The sequence below is a fragment of the Pseudonaja textilis genome, chromosome 10 (assembly GCF_049901715.1).
Source record: "Pseudonaja textilis isolate UNSWEBS1 chromosome 10, rPseTex1.2, whole genome shotgun sequence".
NCBI classification, from domain to species: domain Eukaryota; kingdom Metazoa; phylum Chordata; class Lepidosauria; order Squamata; family Elapidae; genus Pseudonaja; species Pseudonaja textilis.
In genome coordinates, this window is record NC_141999.1 from 2,413,639 (window position 1) to 2,428,802 (window position 15,164).

General features: G+C 42.8%; 1 protein-coding gene across 1 annotated transcript in view; it reads right to left on the reverse strand.

Annotated features, from left to right (window-relative positions):
- The window catches only part of GRIK3 (glutamate ionotropic receptor kainate type subunit 3), a 239,526-nt gene that overhangs the window by 21,204 nt on the left and 203,158 nt on the right, over positions 1–15,164 (reverse strand). Inside the window, exon 11 of the mRNA XM_026702721.2 lies at positions 4,430–4,653. Coding sequence (XP_026558506.2) covers positions 4,430–4,653 — 224 coding nt within the window. The remainder of the gene's footprint in view (positions 1–4,429; positions 4,654–15,164) is intronic.

Consider the following 15,164-nt stretch of genomic DNA (forward strand, 5'->3'; position numbering starts at 1 on the left):
GTTACAAGCATAGATTAGGTGAAACCTGGCTTAAAAATAACTATGAAAGAGAACTTGGGAGTCCTAGTGGACTAGCACTGAAACATGAGCCAGCAGTGTACAGCAGCCTCCAAACAAGCTAATACAATCCTTGGTTGTATAAACCTTGGTTGTATAAACAGGCATAGAATCAAAATCACGTGAAGTATTTAGTGGACTGACTGTTTCCTTGATTTTTTTCTTGCGATTTATATGTTGGAAGAAACTTATGTTCTATTATGTTATGCTCTATTGCTTTTGTTTGCATTACATTGAATTGCAACATGACTTGGTCACTCTCACCCAAGGTTGCAGTAACTTTAACTCCCTCTATCACTTCCTCTCTATTAGTAGAATTAGGTCCAGTATTGCTTTTCCTCTAGTTCCCTCCTCTACGTTTTGGATGACAAAATTGTCAGGTAAGTTGGTTAGGAATTTGTTTGATCTCCCACTCACTGCAGAGTTTGTCTCCCAGTGAATATTATAGTAGTTAGTCTCCCATTGCTATTGTGATAGTACTGTGGTTTCCTACATACGTTCGTTGGTTGCTTAGCAAAGTGGTCCTCCGTTTCTTCTGTGTGGTTGGGTGGCCTGTAGTGTAGCTTATTCTTCAATAATCTTATTGGGCCTCTCAAATAACGCTGGAAATGCATGGCATGGAAAATGGCGTGGAGATGAAATCAGCAGCTGTAGAAGCCATGTGGGCTTGCTTTTAAACGTCATGAGTTTTAGAAGTCATGGATCCCCTCACTGGATGAGGGTTAAAGACCAGCAGATATGGCAGGTTCCCGGCAAGGGAGTGGCAGAGGACCGTGGCCTTCACTGCCAAATATTCCCAAAGTACCAACTTCACTTGCCTCCAGTTACAGCAATGAAATGGTAAAATTGTCTGAGTATAAAGAGAGACACAGGTACTAAAAGCCCACTGCCCCTCCCATGAAGGGTGTTTTTGCAAGGGGATCCTGACTGAGAGGGGTGATAGCCCAGATCTTGCGCTTCTTCCATATAACTCCTTTCAGCGTTGGCAAAAGGCATCTCTAAAGCTTTCCTCACCTCGCACCCTTTGCAGTAACCACTCAGCCAATCCAGATCTGTCAGAGCAAACAAGGAGCTGGTCCGCTCCCTGCAGAGCTAATTTTGACAAGCACATTATACGAAATTAGGGTATTAGGCACTAAGCTCAGGTAATCACCTCCAAAGGCTGTAATGGCCCCCGGGAGCCAGCACAGCGTCGTCACCCCTCCCCCAGCCCTGAGGCTGATGGAGATAATCATCCGGAGCCTCTGCTCTTCACTCTAATCCCCAACTGGACACGGGCTCTGGCTAAACTGACAAGAGGCCGTCTCAGCAGGTTTCCCACCTCTCCGTTAGTTCCCATTAACCCACCCCCAGCAAGCGGGAGGGGTAGGAAGCCATTTCCCCACCTGCTGTCAGCAAGAGAGAAATGATCATACTGAGTATGTGACACTTTTTCTCTTTATAACAGACGCAACCGAAGGCAGCCAGGTTGCCCCTCACTAGTTCTGGGTGGGGCTGCAGCCACAAAAGTCTGCTTGGATGATTTGCAACCTAAGACTGTGTCCGTGGCTGCCTCTAGCTGCTGCCAGAAGTGTAGACTTCCCTTTCAACAAAAAGGAATCTTTGTTGGGTGGGGGGTGAGGATCTCAACCTCTCACCTTCTTCTTCCACCTTTGTGGGACAGCATGGCCACTTCCTCGCTTGTAGCTAAGAATCAGGACCATTTGGATAGCTGAATCTATGTTTTCACCGACAGGGGAAAGTTGGGGCCATTCAGGAAAATAAAACCAATCTTGAGATACCCCTGGGATCAGAGGAAAGCCAATTCAAGAAATCTAGCATGCAAATCTCTCAAGATACAGGGAACCTGGCAAAACTCAAAGGCTTGATAACCCAAACCGATCCATCCTCCTTGAGCAGGGCAGGGAATACAAACTTCCTTTTCAAGCTGGGAGCCAGGATTCAGGACTCCAAAAACCGAGAGGGTTCCAGGACTGAACTGCACTTACAGGTAGAAATCCTTACGAAGTTGAATTAAATCATCCTGTTTGCATCTCAGACCACCAGCAGTTTTACATTAGGGTAGAACTGTATTATCAAAATTTGTCTCTTTGTTTGTGTGAATGTATTTCTGTGTGGTGGGGGGTGGAATATTGCAAGTTTCTGCATGTGCCAGAGGAGGGATTCAGCAGGTTCTGACCAGTTCTGGAGAACCAGTAGCGGAAATTTTGAGTAGTTTGGAGAACCGGCAAATACCACTTCTGACTGGAGATTTTACAGTATTCTTCCCCTGCCAAACCCACCAAGCCACGCCCACAGAACTGGTAGTAAAAAAAATTGAATCACACCTCTAGTATGTGCTGAGTAGATTCACAAACCAGTTTCATGACACAGCCTATCTTTTCTTTTTGGTCCTGATGATGATGATGGCAAATTTATTTATTTATCAAACTTATTAAGTGCCCATCTTCCTCATAGAGGGGCTCTGGATGGTGTACAATTCAATCAACAGAATAAGACATTAAAAGTGAATAATTTAAGATTAAAATTTTAAAAATGTAAAACAGCATTATAAAATTGCAAGAGATGGAGATATCCAAGATGGGGAGACCAAGAGTTGTTAATATAGGCACAGGTGGGGGGAGACCTCCTGAGGCCATCCAGCCCTCTGTGGGCCCCCGTGTCCCCGATGCAAGGCTACAAAGCCAGGCTTTGACCCCTTTATGGCAGGTCAGAAGATTGAGGGCTTTCTTCACCCCCATCTTGCCTCTGGGACAAGACCTTCCACCAAGTGCACCAGCAGCAGGAAAGGCACTCTCCCTTGACCCCACCAGTCAGAAGTCATTGACAGACGGGTCTGTAGCATGCCTTCCCTGGAACTGGACAACTCCACTTGGCCTACTTGCTGCAGAATAATTCAGCAGTTCAACTTAATTATTTAAAAGAATTAAAACTTTATTTTTTATCATTCACATTTCACTTTGCTCCTCCTTTGGCACCCTTTCTTTAACGATTCTATTCCATCCTTTCTTCAATATTATTGTTTGCTGCAGTGTGTTGTCTGTGGCCAATTGTCCTGCAGTGACTTGTCCTAGACCAGGATACCTGGCTGGAGACTTCTGGGAGTTGAACTCCACAAGTCTTAAGTTGCCAAGTTTGAAGACCTCTGTCCTAGACTCTGCCTCCCCTGCCTCAACAAGTGGGACAAGCTGATGTTTAATGCAACAAAGCCAATTCCATAGAGAACCTGGCCCTAGGGTACATAGTGCTCTGTGATGTGCTGCTTTCATTTCCTAGCAGTTCATCATGTAACCCATTGTCAAGGTCACATCTTATAGACCAGGGGTCTTCAAACTTGACAGCTTTAAGACTTGTGGATTTCAACTCCTAGAATTCCCCCTCCACTCATGTTAGCTCAGGAATTTTGGGAGTTGAAGTCCACAAGTCTTAAAGTGGCCAAGTTTGAAGACCCTTGTTATAGACCATCAGCATTGAAGTGAACCTAATCAGACTGAGGATGGTGTTACTTGTTGGGAAAGAAGAGAGAAAGGCACTAGTCACCCACTAAGTCTTGGGGAAGTTTCTATGCCATGCCTCTTCCCAACAGCTGAAATACCAGCCCACATGTCAAAATGGTAGATAATTTATTGGAGCCACTTAGTCCCAGGCATAGATTGAACAAACAATTACGGGGGTGTGGCAACATGCAGACTGCATACAAGCATGGTCAGGAAGTACATGCAATGGAGAAGGGATCCTGCACCTTCACTAGTAGTGGTGTTGAAGAAGAAGTGCAGACCTTACAGCCCCACCCACTTTTGTATCCAGTCTTCTCATAAATCAAGGGTTTCCAAACCTGGCAACTTTAAGATTTATGGACTTCAACTTTCAGAATTCTACTGGCTGAGGGAGTTCCTCCATACTGACTGGGAGTTGCTCGTGCTGGCTGAGGAATTCTGGGAGTTGAAGTTCACAAGTCTTAAAATTGCCAGGTTTGGAGACACCTGCCATAAATGATTAAGTGTTGGGCAAAGATGCAGAGCAAATTATTTCAATGACAGACTCTAAGCAAAGCCATCAGCGGCTGAATTGATGGAAATGGATGAAACTACTAGACCAGATCCATAAGAACATGAACCGCCTTTGCTTCCTTCCAGATTAGTGGGGGACTTTATGAGATGGTGAGATAGTTTTGTGGCATAGCCAGACAGTGGGAGCTAGTGGTGCACCCCTTCTCTTCTAACCATGTAAAATCTGAGTGAAAACCCCTTCTAGTGAGGGAGAGAAAGGAAAGGGGGCGGGTCTCATATGGTATAGAGGCCAATCCACAAAGAGGGGCTCAGCGGAAAACTCTTACTATGTACCCAAGGCTTATTTTGGGCAAGTTCCTTACCTGGCGATCACAAAAAGCACACAGCTAACCCCCAGGTAAGCAAGGAGGATGTACATCCAAATGTCAGGAGACAGTGGGTTCAGGAAGGAGAAGACACTGGGGTTGGTTCCATTGGCCTTTCGGTAGAGAATGCTGATTCCGAGAGTCATGAAGGGCTTGGAGAAGTCGATCACTTTCTCCCGAACATGGGTGATGGTGAGGGGAGCGACCGCCAGATCAGCTTTCTGCAAAGCAAATCAGCAAGAAGTACAGGCAGAGGAAGTAGCGGTTAGAGATAAGCAGGGAAGAAGATATAGGGGAGCAAAGGAAATACGATTTGGGGAAATGTCCCAAATCATTGCTGCTTTTCCAAAAGGCAAGTGGCCTTTCTTGGTTTTTTTCTTTGTAAAAGTTTTGCTATACGCATCTTCACTTAACTGAAGAAGCTTCTTGGAGGACAAGCAAAACATTTTGTGATGACCCAAAAGCAACAAAGCCCCCAAAGTAGGTAAAGTCCCTTTAATTCCTCCAACTTGGCCCCTAAAGTACAGTTATCATCAGCTGGAGAGAAAACTCTCCCAAGAACAGTGTTTAAAGGGAAGAAATTCCATCTGAACCCAAAGTACATATAAATTATAAATAAAAACCAACACAAACCAAGCTGCAGCAATTAACGAGACAGGGCAGGATAAGGAATTGCACACATCAAAAGATAACGAAACACACACAGTTGGGAGGAGCAGGAACCCAGATAAGACTTGACAAACAAAGATAATTCACACTTTGCTTCCAGCAAGGTGCTGGGCAGAAGCACCTTTTTTAAATCCTGTTTTCCCAGCTGCAGCTAATGAAAGGAATCAGGGCCTTTTTCTCCCCTGTAACCCATGTTGCTCTCTTATCCATTCCTCCCTGTGTGCCCTAGGATGAAGAGGGGGTGGGCCTGGGTCTTCTCTGAATGCCCAGCCAGACTGTGCCCTTCTCCAGGTTCCTCCACAGCCACCGGAGCCACACTCCCACTCCCGGTCAGCTGTTTGACCTCCCCCTCGGAATCAGACTCCAACAGGGGCATGACACATTTTCAAAAAAACAAAAAAAAAACCAAGTCCAGTTGCTTTTTGGAAAAACATCTTTGGGACAACCACGACCTGGATGATTGAGAGTCTCCACAGAGATCTGAGTAGATCTTAGAACTGCATCTCCTTTAGGTAAAGTAGCTCAGCACCTAATGATGCCACATCTATGATGTTCTCTGGCAACCAAACAGAAGTGCTTTCCCCCTCATTCAAGGATGTTTTTAAATTTCACTGCAGCCTACAGCCCCAGGATTCTGTGGGGATCTCTTGTCCAAGAACTAACCAGTCCTGGAAGTGCTCAGTATCTCATCCTGACTAAGTTAGCCAGGCAGGGCCATTGTTGAGGTACCCCTCCGTAGCTTTGGTTAAAATATCGAACTGACTTTGTGAGCAGTTTCTTAAGGGAACAAGAGTCTCTCTTAACAACCATCACAAAGGAATTGGGGAAGGACTCTTGTTTGAAGGGTAACATATTAAATAATATCAAATGTGTGTAGATTATTCACTTTAGCTTTTACAGGTAGTCCTTGCCTTATGACCACAACTGAACACAATTTTTCTGTTGCTAAGTGAGAAATTTATTAAGTGGATTTTGCCACATTTTACAACCTTTCTTGTCACAATTATTAAGTGAATCACTGCAACTGTTAAGTTAGACACACCCTTGTTAAATGAATCCAGTTTCCCTATTGACTTTGCTTGTCTGAAGATCACAAAAGGGGATCAAATGACCCCAGGATGCGGCAACTGTCATAAATGAGAGTCAGTTGCCAAGCATCTCAATTTTGATCCTGTGACCATGAGAATTTTGCAGTGGTCTTGTGAAAAAAGGTCATATTACTTTTTTCAGTGCCGTTGTAACTTCGAACGGTAGTCACCAAATGAAATAATAATAATAACAACAACAACAACAATAATAATATCAGGACTTGAAAATCGAACTGCAGAGACTCTGGCATAAATCAGTGCAGGTGATTCCAGTGGTACTCGGCACACTGGTGTGCTGTGCCTAAAGACCTTGGCAAGCACTTAAAAACAATTGGCGCTGACAAAATCACCATTGGTCAGCTGCAGAAGGCCACTTTACTGGGATCTGCTCGCATAATCCGCCGATACATCACACAGTCCTTAACGCTTGGGAAGTGTTTGACTAGCGATTTGTGATACGAAACCCAGCATACTTCTCTCATTTGTTCTGTACACTGTCATTTTTGTGAATAATGATAATGATAATAATAATAACGAAGTTTGGATTTGAGTATAGTAACAACTACTGGGAACATCAGGTTGAGAAGGTTCTGGAAAGGGAAAAAGTCAAGTTCTTGTGGGACTTCAGGCGGACAGGCACTTGGCCCACAACACACCTGACATAACAATAGTTGAAAAGAAAAAGGTTCATTGACACTGCAATACCTGGTTATGCACGAATTGAAAACACGCAGTAAGAAAAAAAAAAATCCCGATGTATCGGGACCTACAAATTGAAGTTGAACGACTTTGGGAAAAAAATGGTGTGTTATCCCAATTGTAATTGGAGCCTTGGAGCAATGCTAAAGGGCCACCTCGCTATTTGAAAATTCTGAACTTATCAGACTTGAATACTCTGATTCTACAAAAAAAACACCCTACTTGGAACAGCTTAGATCCTCCGATGCTACCTGAACGGTTCCTAGGTCCTTGCTTAGGACTTGAGCTGTTGAGCTACCAACCAGGCCCAAAGGCTGTGAATCTCACTAAAGATTAAATAATAATAATAGTAATCATCATCATCATCATCGTCACTGTGCATATATATATAGTATACACATACAATGAAAATCACATAACACCCAGAAACCAGACCCAGCACGTACACACACATGACAATCCCCAATCACAACCCCACCCACCAAAACACATAAGCATCCACACAACAGACAAGTAATACTGTCCAACACCTCATTGACCTTGATTGCAGACTGCAGAGTGGTCTGCTTAGGTTTTAGGAAGGCAGATTCTACTTGAGCAGCTTCAGAATAGATCCAACCAATCCACACATCAAAACACAGTTGGGGTTGGCTTATGCAGCCACCAGGGTTATTTCAGATTGGCAATGTTGCATCATGGTTGAGGGAGGCTGGAATATTTTGTTCTGATGCATGTACTTAAGATGGATATGGCAATTGCCTTTTTTCTTCTCTTCTGTCTCAAATCCTTATTTTAATTGCTATTTCTTTTCTATCATTTTAGGGGACTGAAGTCTCCTAAGTACAGTATATCGAACTACTACTTACATTTTTACAAATAGGAAGTGAATTTGCTTTCTTATTCCACTCTCCTTTTTTCCTGCTTGGATAGTACAGGTGCATGTAAATTGTACTTCCCAAGGTATAGAAAGTGTCAGATGAAAAAAACTTGATTGTTAATCCTGGTTTTAGCATTTCTGAATTTACATATTCAAAATACAGGCTTCTCGCAACTCAACAGTTTTCTGTTGTCTTTTTGCATTTCTCTAAACTTTCTAACTCGTTTTATGTGTGTGATCCTTTTTTCATTTTAATTTGTTTGATGTGATGCAAATATAAAATAAATAGCATGGAGAAGATTATGGATCTTGGTATTATCAAATATCTCTTCCAACTTTTCTTTTCTTGCTCTTTGTAAAGAAGAAAAGCCTTAATCTAAAGATAAATTGTACTGATTTTTCCTTGCAATTAAGTTTGGTATCTTGAATCTATTTTAGCTGTATAAACTGATACTCTGATCCCTTTTACTAGGCAGGTAAGGATCCCCAGGATTGTCTTGGTGGTGTGGGATCCTCTTGGTGCTCTCTAAGCTTGGTGGTTTTCTTGTGGATGTTTCATTACCCAAACTAGGTAAAGATCATCTTGGAATGAAAAATCTGCAAGAAAACAACGAAGTTCAAAGAACATCAAGGACTCTATAGTTGATGCTGCTGCCGCTGCTCCTCCGTTCTAGTACTGCTGATGTTACCTGGTTTGGGTAATGAAATGTCTGCATGAAAACACCCAAGCTCAGAGAACACCAAGGAGCCACAAATACTCCCCTTTACTGGTGTCTTGGTGTCAGGAGCTTTCAAACTACAAAATGGTCATCCATAAAGCAGCTGAAAAGGAAGGGGCACTTTCTAATGGAGAAGGTTGGGTTGAGAAAGAACATAACTCAACCCTTTGTCAGCAGAGACTTCCTTGGCTCCACAATTAATGCATTTGTAGAAACAGACACTGAACAAATTAAGCAAGACATCAAAACTCACGGGTGACAATAGTCCCCAGGGCCAGGACAGAGCTAGACAGATTTACTTTGTTAATTTATAAACTAATTGTCTGTGTCACTGGAAACAAGATAAATAATGCATATTGCATTGATTTTACTGAAGAAGGCAGGGCACGGTGAAAGGAATAAGCAGCTGTTAGTTCCCGCAGGTTGAAGCTGGTGATTGGCAAAAGGTGGACTAATTCCATCAGAATTCCCTTCCAGGGGGAAGCACCGAGTGAGCAATTCAACCATACAAATAATGCAAGTGGTCCCTGAAAAAGGGCTAACACCTGGATTATATTATGATATGATATATGTATATATATATATATATATATATATATATATATATATATATATATATATTAAGAAAACAAACAAACACAAACACAAACACACATATACATACATATATATATATATATATATATATATACATATATATATATATATATATATATATATATATATATATATACATATATATATATATATATATACATATATATATATATATATATATATATATATATATATATATATATATATATATATATATATATGGATCTTTGGTTGTTCGGGTTTTCTCCGCGTAAGATTCGAAGTATCTAGGCAACGTTTCGATGAAGTCTCATTCATCATCTTCAGGCTTCTGTCTCCGGCTCTGTGCTTCTCAGAGTGATTGTGAGTCAGACTTTTACAGACTTTTACAACCACTGTAAAAGTCTGACTCACAGACAAACACAATACAGAAGACTGATGATGGCAGATGAGATTCTGCCGAAATGTTGCTACAACTTTAAAAGCACAACTACAATGACGTGGGAAAATACCCGAGAAAAGCTGAATGCCATACACACACACACACACACACACACACACACACACACACACTATCCTAATAATTTTTATTGACTGTTTGCTAGTATGATTTGATTGCTGTGACTATTATTAAGTGATGTGCCTTATGATTCTTGACTCTTGACAAATGTATTTTTTCTTTTATGTGCACTGAGCCTTGCACCAAGACAAATTCCTTGTGTGTCCAATCACACTTGGCCAATTAAAAGAATTCTATTCTATTCTATTCTATTCTATTCTATTCTATTCTATTCCATTCCATTCCATTCTATCACCTCCCAAAGTGCTATGATAGTAATTTTAAGGTAAGAGTATATACACAATCACTTCATCACCATGTTTCACTTAAGTCTTCAATTTTAACAGATTTCAGCCCTATAGTTCTGACAGAGACTCAGTTTGCTATAGCGGCTAAAACACCAGGCTAGAAACTGGGAGGCCGTGAATTCTAGTCCCACCTTGGGCACAAAGCCAGCTGGGTGACCTTGGACCAATCCCTTTCTCTCAGCCCCAAAAGAAGGAGGCAAGGGCAAACAACTTCCAAAATCTTGTCAAGAAAACTGCAAGGACTAGTCCAGGCAGTCTCAGAGTCAAGACTGATTTGAAGGCACCAAAAACGAACAAATGGATGAGCTGCTAGCTATATGCTATTTTCACAGATCTGAATGGGAGACATACAAATAGTAGAGCGGAACAGTGGCCAACCTTCCTCTTCAAATGTGTTGAAAAGGGGGATTAATGAGCAAGGAACAAATCCTGCGCATCATTCTTCAGTTACCTCAATGAATTTCTTTTAGGTTTCAGCAGCCTCATAATCCCTTGTAGCTACAAAGAACCTGGCAGCATGTAAGAAGCCAGGTGAATTGGAGCAGAACTTCTGTTCTCTTGCCTAGAGGGGCTTCATTTTCAGCACACTTTTAGGCTTTCGGTAACACAAAGGGCTTATGTTTCTGAGAAGATGAGAATCGCAGGCAAGGCACAGCAGTTGGCATGAGGCTTCGGTATCATCATGGCAAATTTCCCATCCCAAACTGCTCCAATATTTGTGTAGAAAAATATTCTGGTACTAACTATAACATTACGGGAAGGGCGTGGTGGAACAGATTGGATTAAAAACTGAAAAAAATGACGAAAAGGGACCCTAGGTTTCTTTAATTTCTTCTTGAACACACATACCTTCTTGCTAGAGAGATTGCAAGACCAAAAGGAGAAGCAGGGATGAGTAATGATGGTTGTAATCATTCTAATGGTTAAAGCTGCCTTGATTTACACACTCCATGACCTTGAGATGCATTAAAAGCCCTATATTCAAGGGGCAGGAAAGAAGGTTAGCTGAATCCATGCACTGAATAGGGTGACTGAAGCTTAATGATTAAAGAGAATCCTGCATGTTCTTGATACACCAGTACCCGAAACTGAAAGAGGCTACACTCCTGGTGCTTAATGGGTTTGTTAAAAATAGATCATGCCAGACAAACCTTATTGCCTTCTTTAACAAAGTGATTAATTTAGTGGATGAGGAAAATACTGTGGACATCGTTTACTTAGACTTCTATAAGGCATTTGACAAAGTAGATCACAGCCTACTTCTCGGTAAGACAGAACGTGGGATAGACACCGTCATCATCAGATGGATTTGTAACTGACTGACAAACCACACTCAACATGTAGTCCTTAATGGAACCACATCTACATGGAGGGAAGCATGCAGCTACCTCAAGGCTCTGTCGTGGACCCAGTACTCTTCAAAGTCTTCATGAATTATATAGATGAGGGGGATAAAATAGGAACTCATCAAATTTGCAGATGTCACCATGGTGGAGGAATTGCCAATACTTTAAAAGATAAACCCAAGAGTCAGAAGGATCTTAACAGATTTGAGCACTGGGCCCTATCCAACACAATACAATTCAGTGGCGAGTAAAGTAAGGTCCCATACTAGGCAGGAAAAATCAAATGCACAGATATAGGTAGTTGCCTCAATAGTAGAAACTGTGAGAGAGATCGAGGTCTTCTAGTGGATCACCTGTTTAGAATAAGTCAGCAGTGTGTGGCAATTGCCAAAAAAACCAGTGGAATTCTAGGATGTATCAATAGGGGGATTAGCATCAAGATCATGAGAAGTGGTACTATAGCTTTACACTGCATTAGTGAGGCCACACTTGGAATACAGTATCAAGTTCCGCTTTACCAAAATACAAAAAAGACCATAGAAAGAGTAAAAGAGAAGAGCAACAAAGATGATAAAAGGCTTGGAGGCTAAATCATACAATGAACAACTCAGGGAAATATTTATATTTAGTCTAAAGAAAAAAAGGACTAGGGTTGATCTGACAATAGTACTCCAATACCTGGGCAATTGCCACAGAGAACAGGGGTTCAGCCTCAGGTTCTCCAAAGAACCTGAGGCCAGGATAAAAAGTAATGGATGGAAACTTTGTCAAAGAAAGACCCAATCCAGAATAAAGGAGTTTTCTGACAGTGAGAACAATTAGATAGTGGAATGGCTTGCCTTCAGAAGTTGTGGGTGTTCCATCACTGGAGATTTCAAGAAGAGATTGGATAGTCATTTGTCCGGAATAGGTTTCCTGCTCAAGCCTGAAGTTGGACTAGAAGACCTCCATTGCTGTTATTCTATGTTCTATACTCTATTGAACTCTCACACAAACATTCCCATGATTTGACTTGACTTGTTAAAAAGAAAGATAATAGCATTTCATATTTATTTAAATAAGTATGTGCCCACATCTATGATTTAGGTAATAGATAAGGTAAACCTCTAGGTCAACCCCACTGATGAAAGTTCTTTAAAAGTTCAAGTGATCCCCTCTTTATTTAAACAGGAAGTAGATGGTCTTGGCACAGCTTTACTCTCCTCTCACCTAGATGCAATTTTTATTTCTCATTCTAGATCTGGTACCCTCACCCTCAAGCCTCACTTTCCACTATTGGATGGGCACATTGCCCCATCATTAACTTCATGATCTTTGTAAAAGCAGAACCAGAAATTGACCACTGGAAAAAGCTGGCAGTTACTTGCACTTCACTCATCCTGATGTTACTTAACAAGACTGCATCGCCTTCAAAGACCATCCAGGTCACCTGACAGATGGCAATGATAGTTGGAAGTATTAATGCTCAAGGGGATGCTTCCATTCACTTCCTGGGGGCAATGTTACAGCCAGTCTTCGTCTGGTTGCAGGATCAGCCTAGCACTCAGAATTCCTAGGACTTTTAGGAGATGCCAGAGGGGCTCCCTGTTCATCCCCAGGGAGGAACACCACAGCCTCAAGGACCAGGGTCATTGTGCCTGTAATCTGTACAATTTGGGTATCAATCCAAAGGCACTGGTAGAAAATATATGGCTGAAAGGGTTGTCATTTACATTATGCTATAATTTAACAGAGGGTGTCAGGACTGCCAGCATATGCTTGAGCTATGTATTCACTAGCTGCCAGTCTGCCATAAACTATGGGGGGTAGGGAGCCATTTGGGGAGAAGAAAGGCTAACTACTCATTGTACCAGCAAGGGAGAGGAACTGGATGGGGAAAGTTAACCAGGAAAGTTTGGCGCATGAACTTCCCTTCTGGCTTTGCTGTTCTCTAAACCACTTTTAGTAAGTATACATTTCACTACAAGTGGAGTTTAGGGTCTTTTTCGCCTAAAGGACCAAGTCAGGAAAGGTCTGAGAGAGGGCTTTTACAAAATGATGTACTACCAGGTCCATGCCAAGAGATGAAAGATTGAGATGTAACCAATCCAGTCCTGTATTTACTTCCACCTAAAAGACAGAATCTTGCCCCATTGAAGCTAAAACCTTCTACCCTCTCAATATATCCCGAGCAATTCCAAGTTGTGGCTATCCTGAATCTCTTCCTCCCTCCCCCATTCAATTTGGGACAATGCAGTCTCTTAATTTGGGCTTCTCTCTGATTTACTGCCTCTTCCCTGGGAAAGCTTCTAGGGTGGGTCCAGGGATTGTGGGGGTGGGGGGAGGCAGCACTGTGCTGCACTGGTTTTCCTCCTTCCTCCAGGGCCAATTACAGTCAGCGTGGATGGGAGGAGAGGTCCTGCCCACGGCGTTTACCTTGTGGGGTACCATGGACCTCAGTTCTCTCTCCCTCTTCTATTTAACATCTACATGGAGACATTGGATGAGGTCATCGGTATGCTAATTGGGCATTGGTAATGCTCAGCTTTTTATTTTCACTCCAGGCCTCTGAAGGATGCCTTGAATGTCCCATCTCTGTGATTGGAGGATGTTGGGGCTTGGAAGATGAGCAACAGATTTTAGCTGAACCCAAGTAAGACCAGATGAGTTTGGGTGTTTAGACCTTCTGCTGGAGATCTTCAGTTTTTAGTTCTAGATGGAATGGCGGAGTACCAAACATGTGTAATCTGGGGGACTTCCTGAACCCATGGGTCCTGCTCAAGAACATAGAAGGGCCTTTGCACACTTTAGTTTACTGCATCTATTTTGCCCATACCTGGACAGGGAGGTCTTGCTCCTCGTGCCCTTGTGATCTGCCGTCCAGACTACTGCAAAGCAACTGACCCGGAGCTACCTTTGAAGAGTACTTGGAAGCTTCAACTCCTGCAGAATGTGACGGTGAGAGCAGTTCTTTCCAGCTCTATGCCAATTCAGTTATATGAGTCTGGGGGCAATTCTGGGCCCAGAAAGAGCCTTTTCTGCTGAGTGCCCCTTTCTTGAGAACATTCTTCCACTGGTGATCAGAAGGGCCAATCCGGCTAGCCTGAAAACCCATCTCTGAATCTGGCCTGCAGCCTCAAGTGCCCGGAGGAAATGCAGGTGATAATTGGTTTTCTTGGTTGCTGTGTACTTTAATGATTGTACTGGGTCTTGATTTTATTTTTTAATCACTGTTTGCCCCCAAGAGTTGTTGCTAAAATGGACAGCTATATAATTTAATTAAACCAGGCAAGCAAGCAAGAGCCACAAGGATGGCAGACTTGCTGCTCCTCTGGGTTAAATCCCGTCAGACTTTGTGTGATGCTCCCTTCTGTATGCTTGCAGTGTGGCACTTGGTTTCTCTTTCCCACATTTCTTGCTCCATTTCCCTTCCGTTTTGATTTCTCAGCCCTATCGGTGGAGAAGCCCCAGTCCAGATCTAAGGCTGAAAGGGAACCATTTCCTGTCTGGGGAAGAAAGCAAGCTGAAGTCCCATATCTCCCTGCAGGAGGCAGCCTAAAGCCTCCCCTACAGGTTCTCCTGCTGACCCAGAATGCTGGGGGTCCTGAGGAAGGCCTCACTCCCTGCCCCATTCCCAGCCTGATATTGTCCAGGGTCCTCCATTACAGGTCCCTGAAGGTGCTTACAATACTCAGAAGCTCCCCTGCAACTTCAGCGATGTGAGGGTGACTGAAACCCGCTGGGGGAAGGCGTAATCTGCTCCTCTGCCCTTGCTCTGCCATTCACGGCCCCCTTGAAATGGCATGCAGAGGGTAATTATGCCATTAATTACATTGGGCTCCTCTGCAGGCTCAGTCTGAGGAGAGCTGTGCCCTGAATTTGCATGAAAAACACAGAACAGGATGAGAGATT